Genomic DNA, 19,166 nt, shown 5'->3' with positions numbered 1-19,166 from the left:
CTAAAATTGAAACTGAACTCTTTAATGACATAATCCAGCACTATAGTCCTGAGACGCATGTGTTCTACCCAACAGCTGAACAACCTTGCAGGCATATGATTTTTAGAAATAACTTTTTTGTGTACCAAGTGATCTTAAGGCGACATCTTAATATACTGTCATGTATTCTCTTCTTTTGTCCACTCATTGAACTCATGTGGGTGCCTTTTTACCCCTTTTTGTTTCGTTACTTAATAAATAAAGAGAAATACAGAAGGTCTCTGTCACCCATTTTACAGTTTGTTGATAAGCTATCGTTGTAGGCCACGCTTTATTGTGTATTCCAGTATTTATCTTACCTTTCTTCTATGGGTTTTACTTTCATGTGGCTAAAGATTAAAGGATCACCTTCCAGATGTTGTAAGTTAGTCAGCAACAGCCACAAACATTACTAGGCATGCTGTAATAATGTTTCGAAGTTTAACATGATTTCCAAAGTATATTTAGTTTAAACCACTATAATCTGATGGTTTCTTATATGGCCTTTAAAAATTGAAACAGGAAATTAGCTTAAATTTCTTCGTAAGATTGATGACGTTGTCAGACGTAAAGTTAAGATCTGTGCAGACACACACACACACAGGCAAAAGAAGAAGAAAAAATACCCTACACACCCATGCTCATCCGTCTAAAACAGTGCTGCCGCTTTGGCTAAGTCAGTTTAATTGACTTCACTAAGACTATTGGTTCATTGAAACCAAAGCCAGAATGATGGCTCTATCTATCTTCAAATAGGTATTTACACTGCAGACCTCACACAGAGCAAAATGTTACCATCCTGCTGGGCCGGAACAGCTTGAAACTTTAAAAAGAATAATATGATACTTGATTCCAGATAATTTATTGAATCCCGTTCCTGAAACTTTTGATGAGAGATTTTGTGGCCAGGACACATTCCAAAAATTGTAAAAGACAAAATTCTTTAGGCACTAAAATCACGTGCTTCCTGGAGAGCAGCTGGGAAGGTGTATGGGGATCATTTGGTTTCAGCTCTAAAAAATAGAAGCATGCATATTCTCCATAAAAGCAAAGGTAGTTACATCCCAGTTTTCCAGCCAGTAATAGAGGTGGCTTCAATATCCTGCAGTTGTTTTGTTCTCAGAGGACTGTTATATGATAAACAAACAGAACCAAGTTGAACACTATTAATATTGAATAGATCTGGTGAGGTCTGCCAGAGTATGAACAATAAAAGACGTTTAAAACATTCTTGGAATGCAAATTCTAAGTGTCTGGGTTATGTTTCCTTTTAGAAAACTTTAACCATTTAAGCAGTTGTCATTTAAATAAATTGATAAAAACTAAAATGCAAATGCGATTGTGATTAGTAACTTTTCTGAATATTGCAGATAGTTACAACACATCGTATAGATGTATATTTTTTTCCAAAATAGAGTAACTTCCTTTGAAATTTTAAATAGTTATATTCAACAATTTTTTAGTTACTTTGCTTTGTCAGACCCAAATTTTGTGATCACCTAGAATATCTTTATCATAAAAAATAGAGGCCATATGATCTATTCAAATTGGAACTTCAACTTATGAATGAAATATTTACTTTGAACAGTGATCTAGAATTCAAATTATTAATTTCAGTTCATAGGTCTAAATAAATAATTATAGTTGTATGAATTAGGAAAAATATAAAATTCAGTCTTCTTATGGTATAGTTTTAGTGTGAAAAATCAATGCTTGATTTTAGAAAACACTATGTTCATGTCTCAAACGTTTTGCTGATAATGTAGTCTACATTTATTAGATGAGCCCCTGAAGTCGGTTTTTTTAAGTTAGTACTAGACACCGAGACCAATTTTATCTACAAATTACTAACCTCAATGAATCAATAACTCCCAAATTGGTCTTATTGAAATAAAAGATATAACATTTTAAAACTAATGATAAAAGAATGGCTTGTTTCATTAAAATTCACTGAATATTACACAAGAGCACTTTCATTAAACTTGTGTTTATTCATGTATATAACATACCTGAGGAACTAGTTAGAAAGTTTTTCCTGGCTAAGATATAATGAATAATAAAAATTGGTCTTAAGCCTGTTTGATTCAGTTTCAGATATTATTTTTATAGACCATGAAAGGCAGATATTTCCTCACTTTAGAAAGCTTTCCCTATGTATACTGTAGATTGAAAATTGATTGAAATAAAAAGAAAAATGTAATTTAGTTACATCTTTGAGAATATCATATTAGGAATTTCAGGAGTGAAACAGTTTTTTACCTAAGATACAAATAAGCTATGTCTTAAAAAATTCTGCTTTGCTTACCAGTTGATAAAGGCATTTATTACTGTTAAAGTTAAAAATCAGTCAATATATACTTTGAGGCAGTTAAGTGATAAAGGGTTAAAAGGTCTAAATATAATTGTCTTTTAGTTTGTAAGGGTAAGAAGCACCTTTAAGCATCCTTACCCTTTGATCTTCCATCCTAACCCAAGAGACCGTACTGATATATCCTTCCTTATAAAGGCATTCTGTATTGTGATACAGTAATTTTTTACCAGTCAATTGCATTTCCTACTTGCATTATTACAGGGAAAAAAAAACCATAATTCTACATAACTTAAAAGAAGTTTGTTTCTGATTTATGGCTTTCAGATATTTTCTGTTACCAACAACACAGAATGCAGGAAGTTACTGGAAGAAATCAAATGTGCGCATTGCTCTCCACATTCTCAGAACCTGTTCCACTCACCTGAGAGAGAAGTCTTGGAAAGAGACCTAGTACTTCCCCTGCTTTGCAAAGACTATTGCAAAGAATTTTTTTATACTTGCCGAGGCCACATCCCAGGTAAAATAAAAGTATAAATTAAACAAACTACTGAAGAATATCCTTGCAAGATACCTGTCTTCAAGTGTTTGCTCATGAGAATGTAAAATTTATCTTGCCTTTCAAAATACCTATTTTACCTTATAATTAACCTTTCCAGATTCTTAACCTTTTATTGCTGCTAAAAGGAGTATTGCAGTTTCATTCTACAAGTAGTATGTGGGTTTTGTTGGAATGTTTTACATTTTTTATTAAACTGATAATATAGTTGATAATCTTTACACTCATTGGATTTTCAAAACAAATTTCTTATTGGTGGCTTCTTTACCCATCAGTATCAATATCAAGGTAGCCTCCTCTTCTACACAGCTGATACATAGTTGGGGATTGCCCACTGACTTCTAAGATACTTCCTTAAATAAAATATGATTAGAAATCCAAATAAGTAATGTCTTACAAAGCACTGTCACATATAATTACTAATTTGCTCCTCAAAAACCCTTTGAGGTAAGTAGGAAAAATGGAGCCATCTTCATTTGACAGATGAGAAAAGTTGAGCCTCAAGAGTTGTTAAATTTCTTAACCAAAGTTATACAAGGAGAAGATGGACAGGGTCGCCGTAGAAGTTCTTATGCTTGGAGTGTCACAGACATACCTAGTCACTATCATGTATTGGACCTTAATAATAAACATATAGATTCTTAGGCATTGATTCATTTTACTATAAAGACAAAGTTTGTAAATTTTCTGTTGTTGTTTTAGTTGGAAGAATCAATGTAGAGGTAGAAAGAATTTAACAAGACAGATTCTGTTTAGTTAAGCGAAGTCACAAACAAATCTACTAAAGTTAACAGTTTATAAATCTAAATGGCATTTTGGTAAAAGATAAGCTTCAAGAACTGTAGGATGCACTTAGGGAGTTTTTTGAAACTACTATGTACATTTTACTTTTTTCTCTGACCCAGAAAAGTGTCGATTTTTTATTTTTATAGGAATCTCTTAATATCCTAAGAAAACATTTTGACTAGGGTTGCTTGCTTCCTCTGGTATGGCATAACATGTATCTAAACCCATTCCATGTGAAAATATTATCCTTGTCTTTATAAACTTTAGCGATGTTTCTAAGACTTTTCTTAAACCAGCTGTTCCTTCCCCTTTATCATGTTCCCCAAAGCAAAGTAGAATAGGTCACAGTTGCCTCCGCAGCCTGTGGAGAAGCGATTACAGATTAGATACCATCAAGGTTTGCTGCAAACTTCAAGTCTTGAAGGTTTGCCTTTATCACTATAAGTTAAAAGTGATATCAGCACTTAGCATTTTTGTTCACATTTATCTATTTTAGATAAATACAACTATGCTGGATTTGGGGACTCATCTGTGGGGGTCTTTATAGATTTCAAACTCTTTTAGTTTCCAAAACAAAACAAAAACAATAGCCACTGAAAGAGAGAGAGCCCAGCAAACAGCTCAGGAGGCAAGACTGCAAGTAACTCACCCCCCCAGATCAACATATGTGGTGACGAATGACAAATTTATTTTTCTACAAAGTTTGTATATATGTAAAACTGCTGAAGTGCATCAAGATGTCAAGTGCTTTTGGTGGCCACCCAGGCTGCCTTGAAAGATAACCAGATGAAAGCTCCACTCTAGTGGTGGATGGCTCAGTGAGGGAGTTTTTCTAGCAAGGGCCATAGGCTTTAGCAACAAGTAGAGGGGCTTCCCCTGCATCCATCAGATGCTAATAATCACTCTAAATACTTGTCCCCAAAGCATGCTGTAATAACACACTCTTATGTTAATCGATTGGTTAGGTAGACTGATCTTTAGCAGTAGGTTACCGTTTCCTAAAGTATGATGAATAATGTGGTAATCTTCCCCTCAGCCTCTGCCCCAACACAGAAGAATCTTTAAAATTCTAGAACACTAATTTTTTAGAAAATATGAAGAAAGAAAATTTATGATCTTTTCATTTTTTCAAGTCTATTTAATGTTATGCTTTACTTGTCCCTCAAGTTCCAAACTGTGCAAAACAGCTAGTTTTTTATTCTTTTTATCAGGAACTAGTCAACATATTTTGACTATCCTCATTAACATTGTCTTTTCTTTCTACAAGTTGAAAACTTGAATAGGAAGATGCCCTAAGGGATATATTTTGCTAAGGGAAGGCAAATGCTGGCAAGAATTGGAAGAGAGAGAAAACAATTGTGGAGACATCTTCATTTTCCGCCCATTTTCCATACATGAAGAAGTAAATATAGAGATGATCTATCTATCCCTTTGCTTTGCCTTCATAGCTCTAGAATACCCATATACCTGAAAAAGAGCTACTCGCTAAAAAGTTTAATTCAGAAATAGTCATTGCTTGCTTATTATCCCCAAAATGAGAAAAGCAATACAGGAAGGGTGCACTAGAGATTTATTAAATCATAATATTCTCTAGTTGTAAATGTGTTACTTAGGGAGGTAAATTCTTAAAATTTCTAAAAATCCCAAAATTATATTTAAAAAAAAAAAAAACAGATACTCCCTGCTCAACCCCACAGAACTTTTCTTCTGCCTGAATTATGATCAGGAGGGTAGATCGTTTCCTAGTCAATAAGTGAGGGAATACTACACTCTGTGGAAAACATAGAATGTATAGCCTCACTTCTTCCTTTATATCTATTGTCGTAATTATTTTTATCAAAACTCTTAGACTGTCATCTCCTCAGCTGTAGGTTATTGTAGTGTGAAATGTCTGCACACAATTAGTTCAGTTGGCTTAATGATGTTGCTGGTGAGGCCAAGGTCAAGGGTTTGATCCCATTGAGATTCTCTGTTCCACAGTTACTCCTAACTCCAGTCAAGTATTTTGCACGTGTGTCTTATTAGTCCCACAGAGAGCAAATCAGAGGGAATTAATGGATACATAAAAATCCACTAGCTCTACTAGAAAATACTCTCCAGGGCAGACCTTAACTGACCCTGAGTCAGTAGCTCTTTTTTTCTTTTCCTTATCATATGAGTAGCATGTATAATGAGAAAAAAATGATTTTTCTCTAGAATGCATGCTGAAAGGAAAGCTACAGCTCAGAATAGCCCAGCCAAACCAAACCCACTGCCGTCAAGTTGATTCTGACTCATCGTGACTCTACAGGACAGAGAAGAACTGCCCCATAGGGTTTCCAAGGCTGTAAATCTTCATAGAAACAGACTGACACATCTTTCTTCTGTGGAGCTGCTGATGGATTCGAACTGCCAACCTTTTGGTTAGCAGCTGGATACTTTAACTACTGAGCCACCAGGGCTCCTCAGTATCCCAAAAGGGAGTATTTATTTTACCTGTTGGTAGTTTACAGAGTGCTTTGTGGTTCAGTGGGACTGGGTTCATGATCTAAGAGAATTAATAGTTACAGGTCAAAAGTATTTGATAAATTATTAGGAGTCTCTAGGTGGTGCAAAGGGTTAATTGCTGCTAACTGAAAGGTTGGAGGTTCTAGTCCATCCAGAGATGCTTCAGAAGAAAGGCCTGGCGATCTACTCCCCCAAAATCAGCCATTGAATCCCTACGGAGCACAGTTATCCTCTGACACACCTGGGGTCACCATGAGTTGGAATCGACTCCACAGCAGCTTATTTTTAAAAAAAAACATAAGGGTACCATTTGGTAAATTACACTGTCCCTAGCAATAAATGTTACCCCAATATCCTGAAATCAGGTCCTTGTTCTCATGGGAGTAAGCTCTTTACTGAAAAATACATGTTATTCATCGTTTTCCACGGCAAAATCATTAAGGTAAATTCTAATAAAGGTGTTAGGTATTTCAATTCAAATACATGATTTTAAGAAAAATGCCCATATTTTTATGTAGAAGTCTCCTGAACTGGCTCCCTCCTTCGCACTTAAATTATTCAGTTTGTCCAGGTTCTGTAAGAAGCTAGGAGTAATTCATTGTTAAATTCTGTATTTTTATTTGTTACGAGAGTGTAGTACCTCTGAAGCCACAGAGTTTATGACTCTGCACTCATTAATCTTCAGATGTTCCATTTGAAAACAATTTCTCATTTCCTCATATTTGTCCCCAGCTGATAATTCCTTATAAAATGGAACAGCCACCAGCGTTGTTCATTAATTTTCCCTTTAGTATGGTATTGGTTTCAGACTCTAATGCTGGAATATTCAAGATTTTTTTAAAAAGCAAACTCAATTTCTTATGAATTACACTTTGAAATATTTCTGTGACCCTGCAGGCAAAATTACATTAAAACAAATTTTTGCATTAATCAATTATATACCAAAAAACCAAATCCGTTGCCATCTAGTCGATTCCAACTCATAGCTACCTTGTAGGACAGAGTAGAACTGCCTCATAGAGTTTCCAAGGAGCAGCTGGTGGATTCAAACTGCCCACCTTTTGGTTAGCAGCCGAGCTCTTAACCACTGTGCCACCAGGGCTCCAATCAACTATATGGAGCCCTGAAACCCCACACACTGCGGTATAAGTATGTCCATAGTATGTAGTCTTTCTCATGCATGATATTGACATGGAGATCTTGCTGCTTGATGGTACATATGTAAAGCATGGCATATACATGTGTGGGGTGTGTGTGTGTATATGTGTGTGTACCAAAAAACAAAAACGGTTGCCTTCCAATTCATGACGACCCCACGTGTGTCAGAGTAGAACTTCATTCTATAGAATTTTCGGTGGCTGTGACCTTTCAGAAGGAGCCCTGGTGGCACAGTGGTTAAGTGCTCTCCTGCTAACTGAAAGGTTGGCGATTCGAACCCAGCAGCTGCTTTGCAGAAGAAAGATGTGACAGTTGCTTCCGTGAAGATGCACAGCCTTGGAAACCCTATGGGAGCCATTTTACTCCATCCTAGAGGGTCGACTCAACAGCAATGGGTTTGGTTTTTGGCTTGGTAACCTTTCAGAAGTAAATTGCGAAGGCTTTCTTCCAAGGTACCTCTAGGTAGACTCGAACCATCACCATCCAAATGCTTAACCATTTGTGTCACTTAGGTAGTGTGTGTACATATATATATATATCTCCATGTGATTATCATGCATGCAGAGTATAGATCCAAAATAAGATCTAGCATAAAACTGCAAAAAGTTTGATTTAGCAACTCAGTTTTCCTTTTACCTCTAAGAGACTTGTCTAACTCTACTAGGCAGTTTTCATATGTATATTTAGTCATTAAAGAACAGAGGAGAAAAGTCCATTGCAGACAGCAAATTGCTGAAGGTGAGTAAATGCTTTGGCCTTCATTCCTCTCCCCGGTTTCTAATCCCTAAATTTTTTCACAAGGAAAGCTAACCTCCTTCCAGCTGCCTTGCCTCTCCTGTGGAGCACCCTGCCCAGCTGCCATGTCTCTTTTTTCCATCTCCGGCCATACGCACACTCCCAAGGACATCTGCTCTTACTTGCCTGGTTCGCAAATATAAGCACTTGCCCCATAGCCTGGTCAGAAATTGGCCTTGAAGAGTCTATCTCAGAAACTTAGGGATGATCCATTTCACCCAAAACCTTGGCCAGAATGGACATAAAGCTTCAATCATTTAAGACCTTCAGATTCTAAGATTAGTTTTAGGTTTGTGGGGGACGGAGGTCAAGCTTACAGAAAATAAACTTTTTAGTGTCTTTCAGGCTCCATTGATAAGTCTCACTTGTTCTTACAAACCTTTGCTATTCTGGATCTGTTTTATAACTTCTTAACTTCAACTAAGTTAACAAGTGCCTTTCTCCCAAAACTAATAGGAGTACAATAATCTAACCTGTTAGATAAAAATCAAAACTTTGAGTATAATATAAATTTGAGACCAGAAGCAGGAATTTAGGAATGCATATAAAGCCAGCTCTAGCAATGACATCATCTTTTGAGAGTAGAAGTAATCCAAGTATGTAAGTGAATCTTACTGCTATGCTCTCCTTTCAAGAAAACCAACACTTTATTAACTCAAACTGCAAAAGTAATGTTAAAATTACGTTTTTGTCATAAAGTTCTTTCTTATTCAAAGATAGCTATTTGTATTTGATAAAAATTCCTAACATAGCAGAAAAAAAAATCTTTGAAACCTATTAAGTCTTTTGCATTTTTGTTTTGGGTCATTTTTTTTTAATTTATTTATTATATTTATGTATTTTTGGTGAGTTGATGGTATGTCAGCTTTCCTTAAAAAATTGAGTCTGACCACGGAAGGTCAATTAAAAGTTTAGAGTGTTTCAAAATGTCTTCCTTATTGACAAGAATCGTTGAACTATTTTTTCTGTTGTTTCATCATTCGTTAAACAAATATTAAGTCTCTCCTATGTGTTGGATACTAGTGACCAGAATTTGAGCTCATCCTCTGACTCACTGACTTCATGATACTTCTTGTCTCTGTTTTCTAAATACGAAGTAAGGACAGTAATGGTGGCTGCTTGACAGGAATGAAGGGATTTTTAAATATAATTTTTGCATATACAAAATAAATCGTCATCTCCTTTAAGTAATATACCAGAGAAAGGCACCTAAATGTCTTAAAATTGTGGCTTTGTTATTAATGAATTAATCAATTAATTGCTTGATCATTGTACATTGAGTCAGTCATTTATTATAGTGTATAATGACCTGAGGATAGTCATTAGATTTATTATTTAATCATATATGGGTAGGAATACAATAAATATTGTAAAATGACCAAAACTGGCATCTGATGGTCTACCTCTTTCTTGATTCTCTTTTTTTTTCCTTCTTAAAATGTTGTTTAGTATTGTAAGCGAAAAATGCTAACTAGTAATCAGGTAAGCTCACAGGTGCAACATATGCTAAGCAGGGGGAGCTTGGAAGGCAGTTCAACAATAAGATTATTACTGGTTTGTATTAATGCGTATTTCTTATGAGCCTTTTAAAATATCCAACACAATATTATTTCACATTTACTGTAGCTCTTAAATGTTGGTTAAAGAAGAAGTGGGGATTCCAAGCCAAAACACAAACAACTTTCCTTTTTCCTTTTATTTTAGTCTATATTTTTTCTTAAAAGACATTTATATTTTTCATATATAATATCTATATTTTTTTTAAATTCTCTTTTTTTAGTTGCTGTTTGGGGTGCTGAAAAAGTTTTGGATGTAGATAGTGATGATGGTTGCATAACACTGTAAATGTAATTAATGCCACTGAAAAAAATGTACACTTAAAAATGGTTGATATGGCAAATTGTGTGTTATATGAAGTTTACCATCAGAAATTTTTTAAAATTCTCTTTTCTCATGTATTTTTCAAATGAAGTAGTTTTACAGTAACATTAAATATTTCTAATGAGCCTTTTTACATTTTTTTAAAGGTTTCCTTCAAACTACTGCTGATGAATTTTGCTTTTACTATGCAAGAAAAGATGGTGGGTTGTGCTTTCCAGATTTCCCAAGAAAACAAGTCAGAGGACCAGCATCTAATTACTTGGACCAGATGGAAGAATATGACAAAGTGGAAGAAATCAGCAGGTTCATAAAGATAAATGCACTTTAATCTTTAAAAAAAAATCTGACAAATCTTGTGGTTTTAACAGTGAATCAACTGTGCTTATGCTCAACAGCTATGTCCTCCAGGTGTTCCCTCTCTTTTTGGTAGTTTGCTTCTCTAAAATCATATTAGTTTAAATGTTTTTAGTATTTTTTATATTTAGGCTACTAATATATTATGAGCTTGGCTTCTCAATGATTCATATGAATTTTATGGGTACAGTTTTAAACGTGAATTTTATGATTGTTAGCTTACAGTGCTGAGGAAATATTCAGCACAATTATTATTAGCAAATCAGATTTTTATAAACAGATCTTAGAACTTTCTCTCTGAGTGCCTTTCTATAGGTTTAATTATTGTGAGTAAAGCTAATTATAATTATAGTCACTGAAAGATGAGCTAATAAGCTTATAAAATTTTTAAATATGTACATGTTTTAATTCTCTCTTTTACTTTCTGATAGAAGGCTGTTTTGTTTTTTTCCATTTAAAAGAATCATAACATGATCCTTGGCTTAGCAGCACATCATGATTCCCAAAACCATTGATTCCTATAGGAAACGTATTTTGAAAAGGATGCTAAATGCATCCGTTTCCGCTTTCATCTCAAGAAAGCTTACTGGTTTTCTTTAATTTGTTTAGAAAGCACAAACACAACTGCTTCTGTATTCAGGAGGTTGTGAGTGGACTGCGGCAGCCTGTTGGCGCCCTGCATAGTGGGGATGGCTCGCACCGTCTCTTCATTCTGGAAAAAGAAGGCTATGTCAAGATACTTACCCCTGAAGGAGAAATTTTCAAGGAGCCTTATTTGGACATTCACAAACTTGTTCAAAGTGGAATAAAGGTTGGCTTTTTAAATTTTATTTATCTTTGCTCTGGCTATGTTAATTTTATTGTAGCGTTATCTTTTTCATTGAAGGCATTTGTTTGTAATAAAAGAAAGAGTATTTAAGGAGACAATAAGGAAATCAAAAAGGGAACATAATTATGGCAACGGAATCGGGACAATGACATTAAGTTTTCTGTTATTGCTAACTATTGGGCAGTGCAGTCAAATTGATATTTTGACATGCTTTCCCTATGTAATTTACACATTAACATAATTGGGCTCCATAAAGTATTTAAGTATTGTTTAGTGGGCATAATACTTAGGATTGTATATCAGCGTTTGCTAGTAGTGAAAAAGATCTTTTAGTTATTTTGGCAATTGCAAATCATTCTTTTACCGTATCTGTGTTTGTATCTGTGTCATAAAAAAAAATGATACTTGTACTGTGCCTTCCTTGTACAATGTTTTTACAGGTAAGTCAAATCTTTTTGTCTATAATTCGCTATACTATATAATATACAGGAGCCCTGGTGGCGCAGTGGTTAAGCTTTCGGCTGCTAACCAAAAGATAGGCAGTTTGAATCAGACAGCCACTCCTTGGAAACTCTCTGAGGCACTTCTGCTCTGTCCTAGGATCACTATGAGTGTCAGAATCGACTCAACGGCAATGGGTTTAGTTGTTGGTTTATATAATATATAAGCACATCTATTGCCTTCTTTCCCAGTTTGAAGTTTCACGAGAAGTAATTAAGCAGATATGTAAACAAAATTATTGTCAAGTTTGTTTCACAAGAAAAGTAACATGTACAAAATTATTACTAAACTGTAAAGCAAATTGTGGCATATTAAAATTAAGACACATTTAACAGCTCATGACCATTTTAGAATGAAACAATGTCACAGTTTGATTTGGGAAGAACTGGTTGTCCTTTTCATTTCTTAGCTGGAAAAAAAATCAAAGGTTTTCTATTCTTCACATAGAAAGGTCCCTGGGCAGCACAGTTTCCACTCCACTACTAACCTAAAAGGTTGGTGGTTTGAACCCACCCAGTGACACCAAGGAAGAAAGGCCTGGCAATCTGCTCTGTAAAGATTACAGCCAAGAAGACCCTACAGAGCAGTTCTACTCTGTAACACATGGAGTTGCCATGAGTCGGAATTGACACAGTGGCAACATGGTTTTGTTCATGTAGAAATGAACTCCTCCTTGCTTTGTTGAACTTTCTTCAGAAGTAAGGATACCAAAACAAGAAGAAACAAGTCAGAAAATATATAGATATATTCAGTACCTATTATGTAAAATCCACGTTCAGTTAGAATACAGGTAATGCCATACTGTTGGCCCTGGGTGGTGCAAATGGTTGGCATTTGGCTACTAACTGAAAGATTGGTGATTCAAATCCACCCAGTGGTGCTAACTAAGGAAGAAAGGCCTGGAGATCTACTTCCATAAGATTATAGCCGCTGAAAACCCTATGGAGTGCAGATCTACTCTGATACACGTGTTGTCGCCACCAGTCAGAATCAACTTAATGGCAATGGGAGAGAGAGAGAATGCTGTACTGTTGGGATCAACTGCCTTCAAGCTCATATTGTAACAGTATCACCAAGACACTCTTCATAAGAGAAGTAAAACTTTAAGGAAAAGGACTTTGGCACCAAGGCACAGATCACTTAGAAAGTCTGTTTAACTCAGTACTTTCAATTTTTTCCCAAAAAAGCTTTTCATTAGAACTCAGAGCAGATAATCAAAAGTCAGTTTTAAAGTGAAGCATTAGTGTTTTGCTTGTTTAAGTGTTCAGTAAATATCTTCTGAAATGAGTCTTGATAATTCACTGCCAGTGGTACCTAATGAGCAAAGAATAAAGATGCAGCTACAAGTTCATTACTTACTAGCAATGGATTTTTCTTACTGTGAAAGTAAAATATGCTCTCTTTTAAAAAAAAAAAAAGTTGGGAAAAATATTCAAATAATGATAACCTATAATCCCTATGGATCCCTGGTGTTGCACTGATTAAGAGCTATGGCTGCTAACCAAAACGTAAGCAGTTCAAATCTACCAGCTGCTCTTTGGAAACCCTGGCGGGGCAGTTTACTCTGTCCTGTAGGGTCAGTATGAGTCTGAATTGACTTGACGGCAATGGATTTGTTTTTTTGTTTTTTTTTTTTTGATGTAATCCCTATAATCCTATCACTAAAAGAAAATCACTGTTAATATTTTGATATATTATCTTCCAGTTTATATATTAAAATTAAATTAATATTTCCTGACTACAAAGGTAATACAGGTCTGTATTAATATGTATAGAAATGCACAAAGAAGAAAATGTTTTCGTTTAGCCTTTTTCTAAGCAGCTTTAAAATAAAATTGACATTAAATCATATATACATCTTTATAGCCTTCTTTTCTCACTTAAAAATGTCCCATGTTTTCCCAGGTATGGAAACTTTCCTTAAAATTTTAGTTTTTCTCTCATTTGAATGTTCCATTTCCTTATTTTGAGTCATTTAGAATGACTCCAGTATTTTCTTTATACCATTGTAAATAATGTTATTTATCATTCTTGTGTACATACATTTAACCTCATCATGATAACTTCCTTAATATTCATATGCAGGAGTATAACCAAGTGGAAGGACATGTACCATGATACATGTTGCTGATTTGCTTTAAAAATATAGTAATGTATTTTCAAATATTTGAGAAAATAATATACAGTTTTCAAATGTTTGTATTAAAAAGATATGTATGATAAAACATAGAAGTGAGAAATAGCCTCCAGAATACTTGAAAATTTTGCTGTAAGAAGTTGAAAAATAATGTTCTTGTTTCTGTTTCAGTTTAACTGTCTAAAGAATAACTGCCTTTTAAATTAGGGCGGCTTCACAGTCCCTCTATTTCAGTTTACTCCAGTTCACTGGGATAGTGAATGAGAGTATATCTGTTCTGAAATTGTACGTGTCAGGACATAACGGTGCCGTGGTTATCAAAGTGTGTTCTGCAGGCTTCTAGGAACTCTGCAGAATCCCCTGCAGCGCCTACCCCCCTTTTCCAGAAGAGCTCCATTTTTGTATGTTTTATGAATTGGACTCCTTTGTAAGGTTTTTCTTTTGAATCAAGACTTTTGGGGCTTAAAATAAAGCCCAAAACCCATTATCCCAGTGAACTAATATGTCATATTTTAAAGTGAGGTATTTTGAATTCTCTTGTTCGTGATGTCGATAAAATAGGAACCTATCACGTGGGTATTTGAGTGTGTGTAGTGAGTAAGGAGACCACATCTTTATCGCCTCAAGTAGATTATGCTACCACTGGTCTTCATCTCAGTTCCCTGGGGACTGCCATCACCGGTCACAGACGGAAAGTGTTAGGAGAGGCTACTGCCAGTATTGTGGGGCAGATGCCAACACATCCATGAGCTGATCATGCCACTGATTTTGGTGATATGCTCCTCAGGGACCTTGAAGTTAAAAAAAAAAATTTCACAACTATTTCACAATAATTTATTCAGGCTTCTTTGGTATATGAATGGTTAGTGTGTTCGTAACGGTATTCTATGTTTGTCAATAATCATTTTATATAAATAATGAAATTATAAATTTTCAGAAATTATTATGGATATTCACTTCTTTATTCTTTTCGTTTGAAAATCTGAAAAGAGGGCATAAAGCTTTTTTAACAGACCAGAGTATTGATTGGAATACTCTGATCACAAGAGTTAATAATATGTACTAAACCCAACCTTCATATTTTTAAAATGAAAATGCGACAAGCCATAGTGGAGACCCCTCTGACATTAATTAATGACCATTATAAATATATTAAGGTCCTGGGCGGGGCAAACAGTTAAGCGCTTGGCTATTAACCAAAAGGATGGTGGTATGAGCCCACAAGGCACCTCAGAAGAAAGGCCTGTCATGGCCTTGAAAACCCTATGGAGTAGTTCTACTCTGCACACATGGGGTCACCATGAGTTGGAATTGACTCAAAGACCACTGATTTGGTATGGATACATTAAATGAGACATAAAGAAGAATTCCTGCTTGTAAGAGTTTATAAAAGTTAGTACTGGCTATAAGGAACCTGGAATTTCTCCTCCACTAACTGTCAATTAAGAAACAACAGTGATTTCTGTCACATGGCAAAGAACTGGACATAGTTGTTCTCCTTAAACTTTACCAGCTCTGATTCTTATAGTTGCTTTGGAGAAGCAACATCAGCAAAGAGCTGGTCATTTATGGATCCTGGGCAACGCTTCCCTAAATGGGTCCTGACTGAAGCTAAAAAATGATGTCTTATTTTTAAACACCCAGGTTGTGCTGTCTAAATTGTAAGAGATTTCAGTACCCTGGGGGCTTAACTCTCTACCTTTTACTGAACATAAGTGATATGCAAAAAATGCAAAGCACAAGCTAAAGAATTCTTTTTGCTATAGGGAATAAGTTGTAGAGTTGAGATTTATGGATTAAATTCTATGCCATATGAATTTTAACCGCCATTTAGTTTAGGGAGAGATGATTCCATTTACAACAGTGCAAATCCTCAAAGACTGAGCTTTGTGACATTACCAAGAGTGTGACAGATACATACTTTTAAAATGCACAATGATTTGGTAGCTCTTTGGCGATAGCGTGCTATACAAGCTAGCTGCTAATACTGAAACTGTGAAGGATGGCTCAAGGGTAAACAAACGTAGACAGACTTTAAAATCTTCAGTATGTGTGTGTGCGTATGTCTTTTGCTGTTATTGTTGTTGCTGTTTAATCCCCAACAGGGACATTATAAACATTGTACTATCTATATCCAGGCTAAAAAAAAAAAAAACTTCTTCAGAATGCTGGTAATTTGAAATCTTTACTGAGCTTATATCTGAATTCTGAATCAGAACTCACAATTTCTGGCAAGCATTACTAAAAAAATAAATAAGTAAACCTGTTGCCATCGAGTCAATTCTGACTCAGCGGCCCCATGCATTACAGAAGAGAACTGCTCCATAGTTTTCTTGGCTGTACTCTTTACGGAAGCAGATCGCCAGGCCTTTCTTCCACGGTGCCGCTGGGTGGGTTCAGACTACCAACCTTTTGATTAGTAGTCAAGTGCAAACTGGGTTGTGCTGCCCAGGAATCTTGGCAAGCATTAGAACCAGGTTAATCTGTCTGAAATCCTTGGAAAGGATAGACAAGTGGTTCTCAAGAATGGCTGCGCATTATAATCTCCTCTGACTTTTAAAAAATCTCCAATGCCCTAATTAAATTAGAACCTCTGGAGTTGGGACCCAGACCTTGATATATTTTTTTAAAGCTTTCCCAGGTGATTTCAATGTGTAGCCAGTTTGATAACCACTGATCTATACTGAATCAAATGCCTAGGTCAGTTACATATTGAATGAGACACATTTTCACTGACTGGTCTACCTCCCAAGCCCTTTTGTTGAAATGACCACAAATATTTGGACACCAGTTGTCATCTGTCCTGTACATTTTGTCACTTACTTGGCCTAAACATACTGTTTGCCCCTTTGGGTGGCAGCAGAAGACTCTTGATACAAAGCTCTGAAAAATTGTATTTAAAAATATCAGCAATTAATTCTCATTGGAAAATTGTTTTACCCATTAAACTGAAACTTTCTCCTGTTTTTTGTTCCTTTTTGGAATCTGGTTCTCAGATAGTTGGCAAAATTGTTAGTGTTCATGCTCCTAAAACACGTAGTTTGCTCTTATCTGTAAACTGCTGTAAAAAACGACACAGACACCAGAAGGTGTCATTCCGGCACAGCTGCCCTGATTACCAAAGATCAAAAAGGCATCCTTGGCTTTGCGTGTGTGCAGAAGTAAGGCCGGGCTGCACCTGTCACCTACAGGGTGGCCCCTGCAGGAAACTAGCAAGACTGTTCTCTGCCACTCAGTTCTCATGAGCGGTCAGAGGACGGAGAGGCTCACACCCACAGCAGCCCTTTTGGCATGCAGGGACAAAGCTGAAAGACTTGTCTGTCATTGGAACAAGTGTCACTGGACTCCTGTCCCTCTCTATCTACTTGGATCCTCATTTCAAAAGATGCTTTTCGAAGCAGTCCTTTTACTGGGGGAGGAGAGGACGTGAGGCTGAAAGCTGCTGATTGTCCGGGTGACTGAGCCCATTGAGGTGGGGCCCTTGAGAGACAGCAGCCCGGGTGCCGAAGAGTCACAGGAGCATGTGGAGGAGGGCACGGGGAGCACGGGGCAAGCCCCGCCAGGCCGCCTCTGATTTGGCATGCTTGTAAATCACACGCATAAGTATGAGCATCGGCGGTTCAGTGGAATCCAAGTGCTCATCGACCCGTGGGGAATGACGTTCTATTTTTCTGAAGTTTGTCAGAGAACCTAATCTTTCACATGTTTCTCTGTCTTTAACTTGCAATCTTATGGCAGCCTGTGAGACGTTAGTGTACTTTTGCTTGAGGGAAATGAGTTAAAGCAGAAGAGTGAGAAGCAATGCACTTTTCAAAAGTAGTATTGGAAACACAGCATGTATGAATACATACGGTAATGATGGGGCCGTCTATCAAATGCTTCCTCAGGAAAATTGTTAGAACTTTGTGCTTTTAAGCATGCTTTAAGTTGAAAGAAAGCAAAATATATTAGTTAAAATTGTACACCTGAAAAATATTGAATTGGCAAATGTGTTTTATATATATATATATTTTACAACAATTAAAAAAAGATGAAAAAAATTACAGTAGAAGAATCACCATTCTGGAAAGTTTTGTATGTACAAATGACGTTTTAAAAGTTTTCAATGTATCAAATTACTACATTAGAAGTTACATGTTCTTAAACTCCATCTAAAAGAGAATTGCTAAAGTGGTAAAAATGCACTAAATAAATTTATTATAAATTGATAGAAAATTAATTGGATAGTCTTTTCAAATATAAAAACTTTTAAGTGCTTCCTTTTTTCATGGTGTATAATTCTCGCTCCCAACTATTATGTTGAAATGTAAACAAAATGGAGATCTGCAAGTAAAATTTTTGACTGCAGTTATTTTTTTACATCAAGGAAGTAATGACATGGTTTGAACCCAACTATATTTTATTGAGTTTTGCTAACACATTACATCCAGATGCCCTGTACTCTGTAAAAAACATTGTTTTCAATTTTTAAATAAGTTGAATCTTGTTTTAAATCTACTATGAATTCTCACAGAGGGAAATTATTTTTCATAAAGCAAAATGTCCCTTAGTAGTACAAAATAATCTCAGTTTAATTTTCTGTTTGGTTAAGTTAGTTTTTATTTCTGGTATTGTTATTTCATTATTTTGGCACTTGCTATTCTATTGATAAAATCTTTTAGTAAATAAATATAAATGTGTGTGTGTGTGTGTGTGTGTGTGTGTGTGTGTGTATAGAAGCCCTGGTGGCACAGTGGTTAACCAAAAAATCAGTAGTTTGAATCCACCAGCTGCTCCTTAGAAACCCTATGGGACAGTTCTACTCTGTTCTATAGGGTCACTATTAGTTGGAATTGACTCAGCAACAGGTTTGGGTTTTTTTGGGTATATATATATATTTATATATATCTATACATGCACACACGTACATATATGTGTGTGTGTGTAAGTATGTGTATATATATACATATAATGCACTCAAGCATAACAACAATCATGAGGATGGCTCTCAAGCATAACAACAATCATGAGGATGGCTCAGGACTGGGCAGTGTTTTCGTTCCGTTGTACATCAGGTCGCTATGAGTTGGAACCAACCCAACAGTACCTAACATAACACATAACATATATATAATGGTGTATGTCAGGTTAAACCAGTTTAATCTAAGTAATTTTCCATCATGCATCGTATTTCTTACTGAAGCAGAAGCTGGTGTTGTATATGCAGTGTTCCTCCAGTTGAGTAGGGAAAGGCCTGCCTTCTACTGTTTAGCTCCCATAAGTCATAGCTGAAGTGAGGAAAGTTTTTACATTAGTGTCTTTATATTATCTAAGATTTGAAGGGCAATGGAAATAGAGCCTATAAATCTGAGAA

At 35.8% G+C, this 19,166-nt stretch overlaps 1 protein-coding gene across 1 annotated transcript in view; it reads left to right on the top strand.

Annotated features, from left to right (window-relative positions):
- HHIP (hedgehog interacting protein) overlaps positions 1-19,166 on the top strand; it is a 110,267-nt gene that overhangs the window by 3,879 nt on the left and 87,222 nt on the right. Inside the window, exons 2-4 of the mRNA XM_004378855.2 lie at positions 2,654-2,846; positions 10,139-10,295; positions 10,956-11,157. Coding sequence (XP_004378912.1) covers positions 2,654-2,846; positions 10,139-10,295; positions 10,956-11,157 — 552 coding nt within the window. The remainder of the gene's footprint in view (positions 1-2,653; positions 2,847-10,138; positions 10,296-10,955; positions 11,158-19,166) is intronic.

Source organism: Trichechus manatus, unplaced genomic scaffold (assembly GCF_000243295.1).
Source record: "Trichechus manatus latirostris isolate Lorelei unplaced genomic scaffold, TriManLat1.0 scaffold00059, whole genome shotgun sequence".
Lineage (NCBI taxonomy): Eukaryota > Metazoa > Chordata > Mammalia > Sirenia > Trichechidae > Trichechus > Trichechus manatus.
This window is presented reverse-complemented; position numbering and strand designations above follow the sequence as displayed.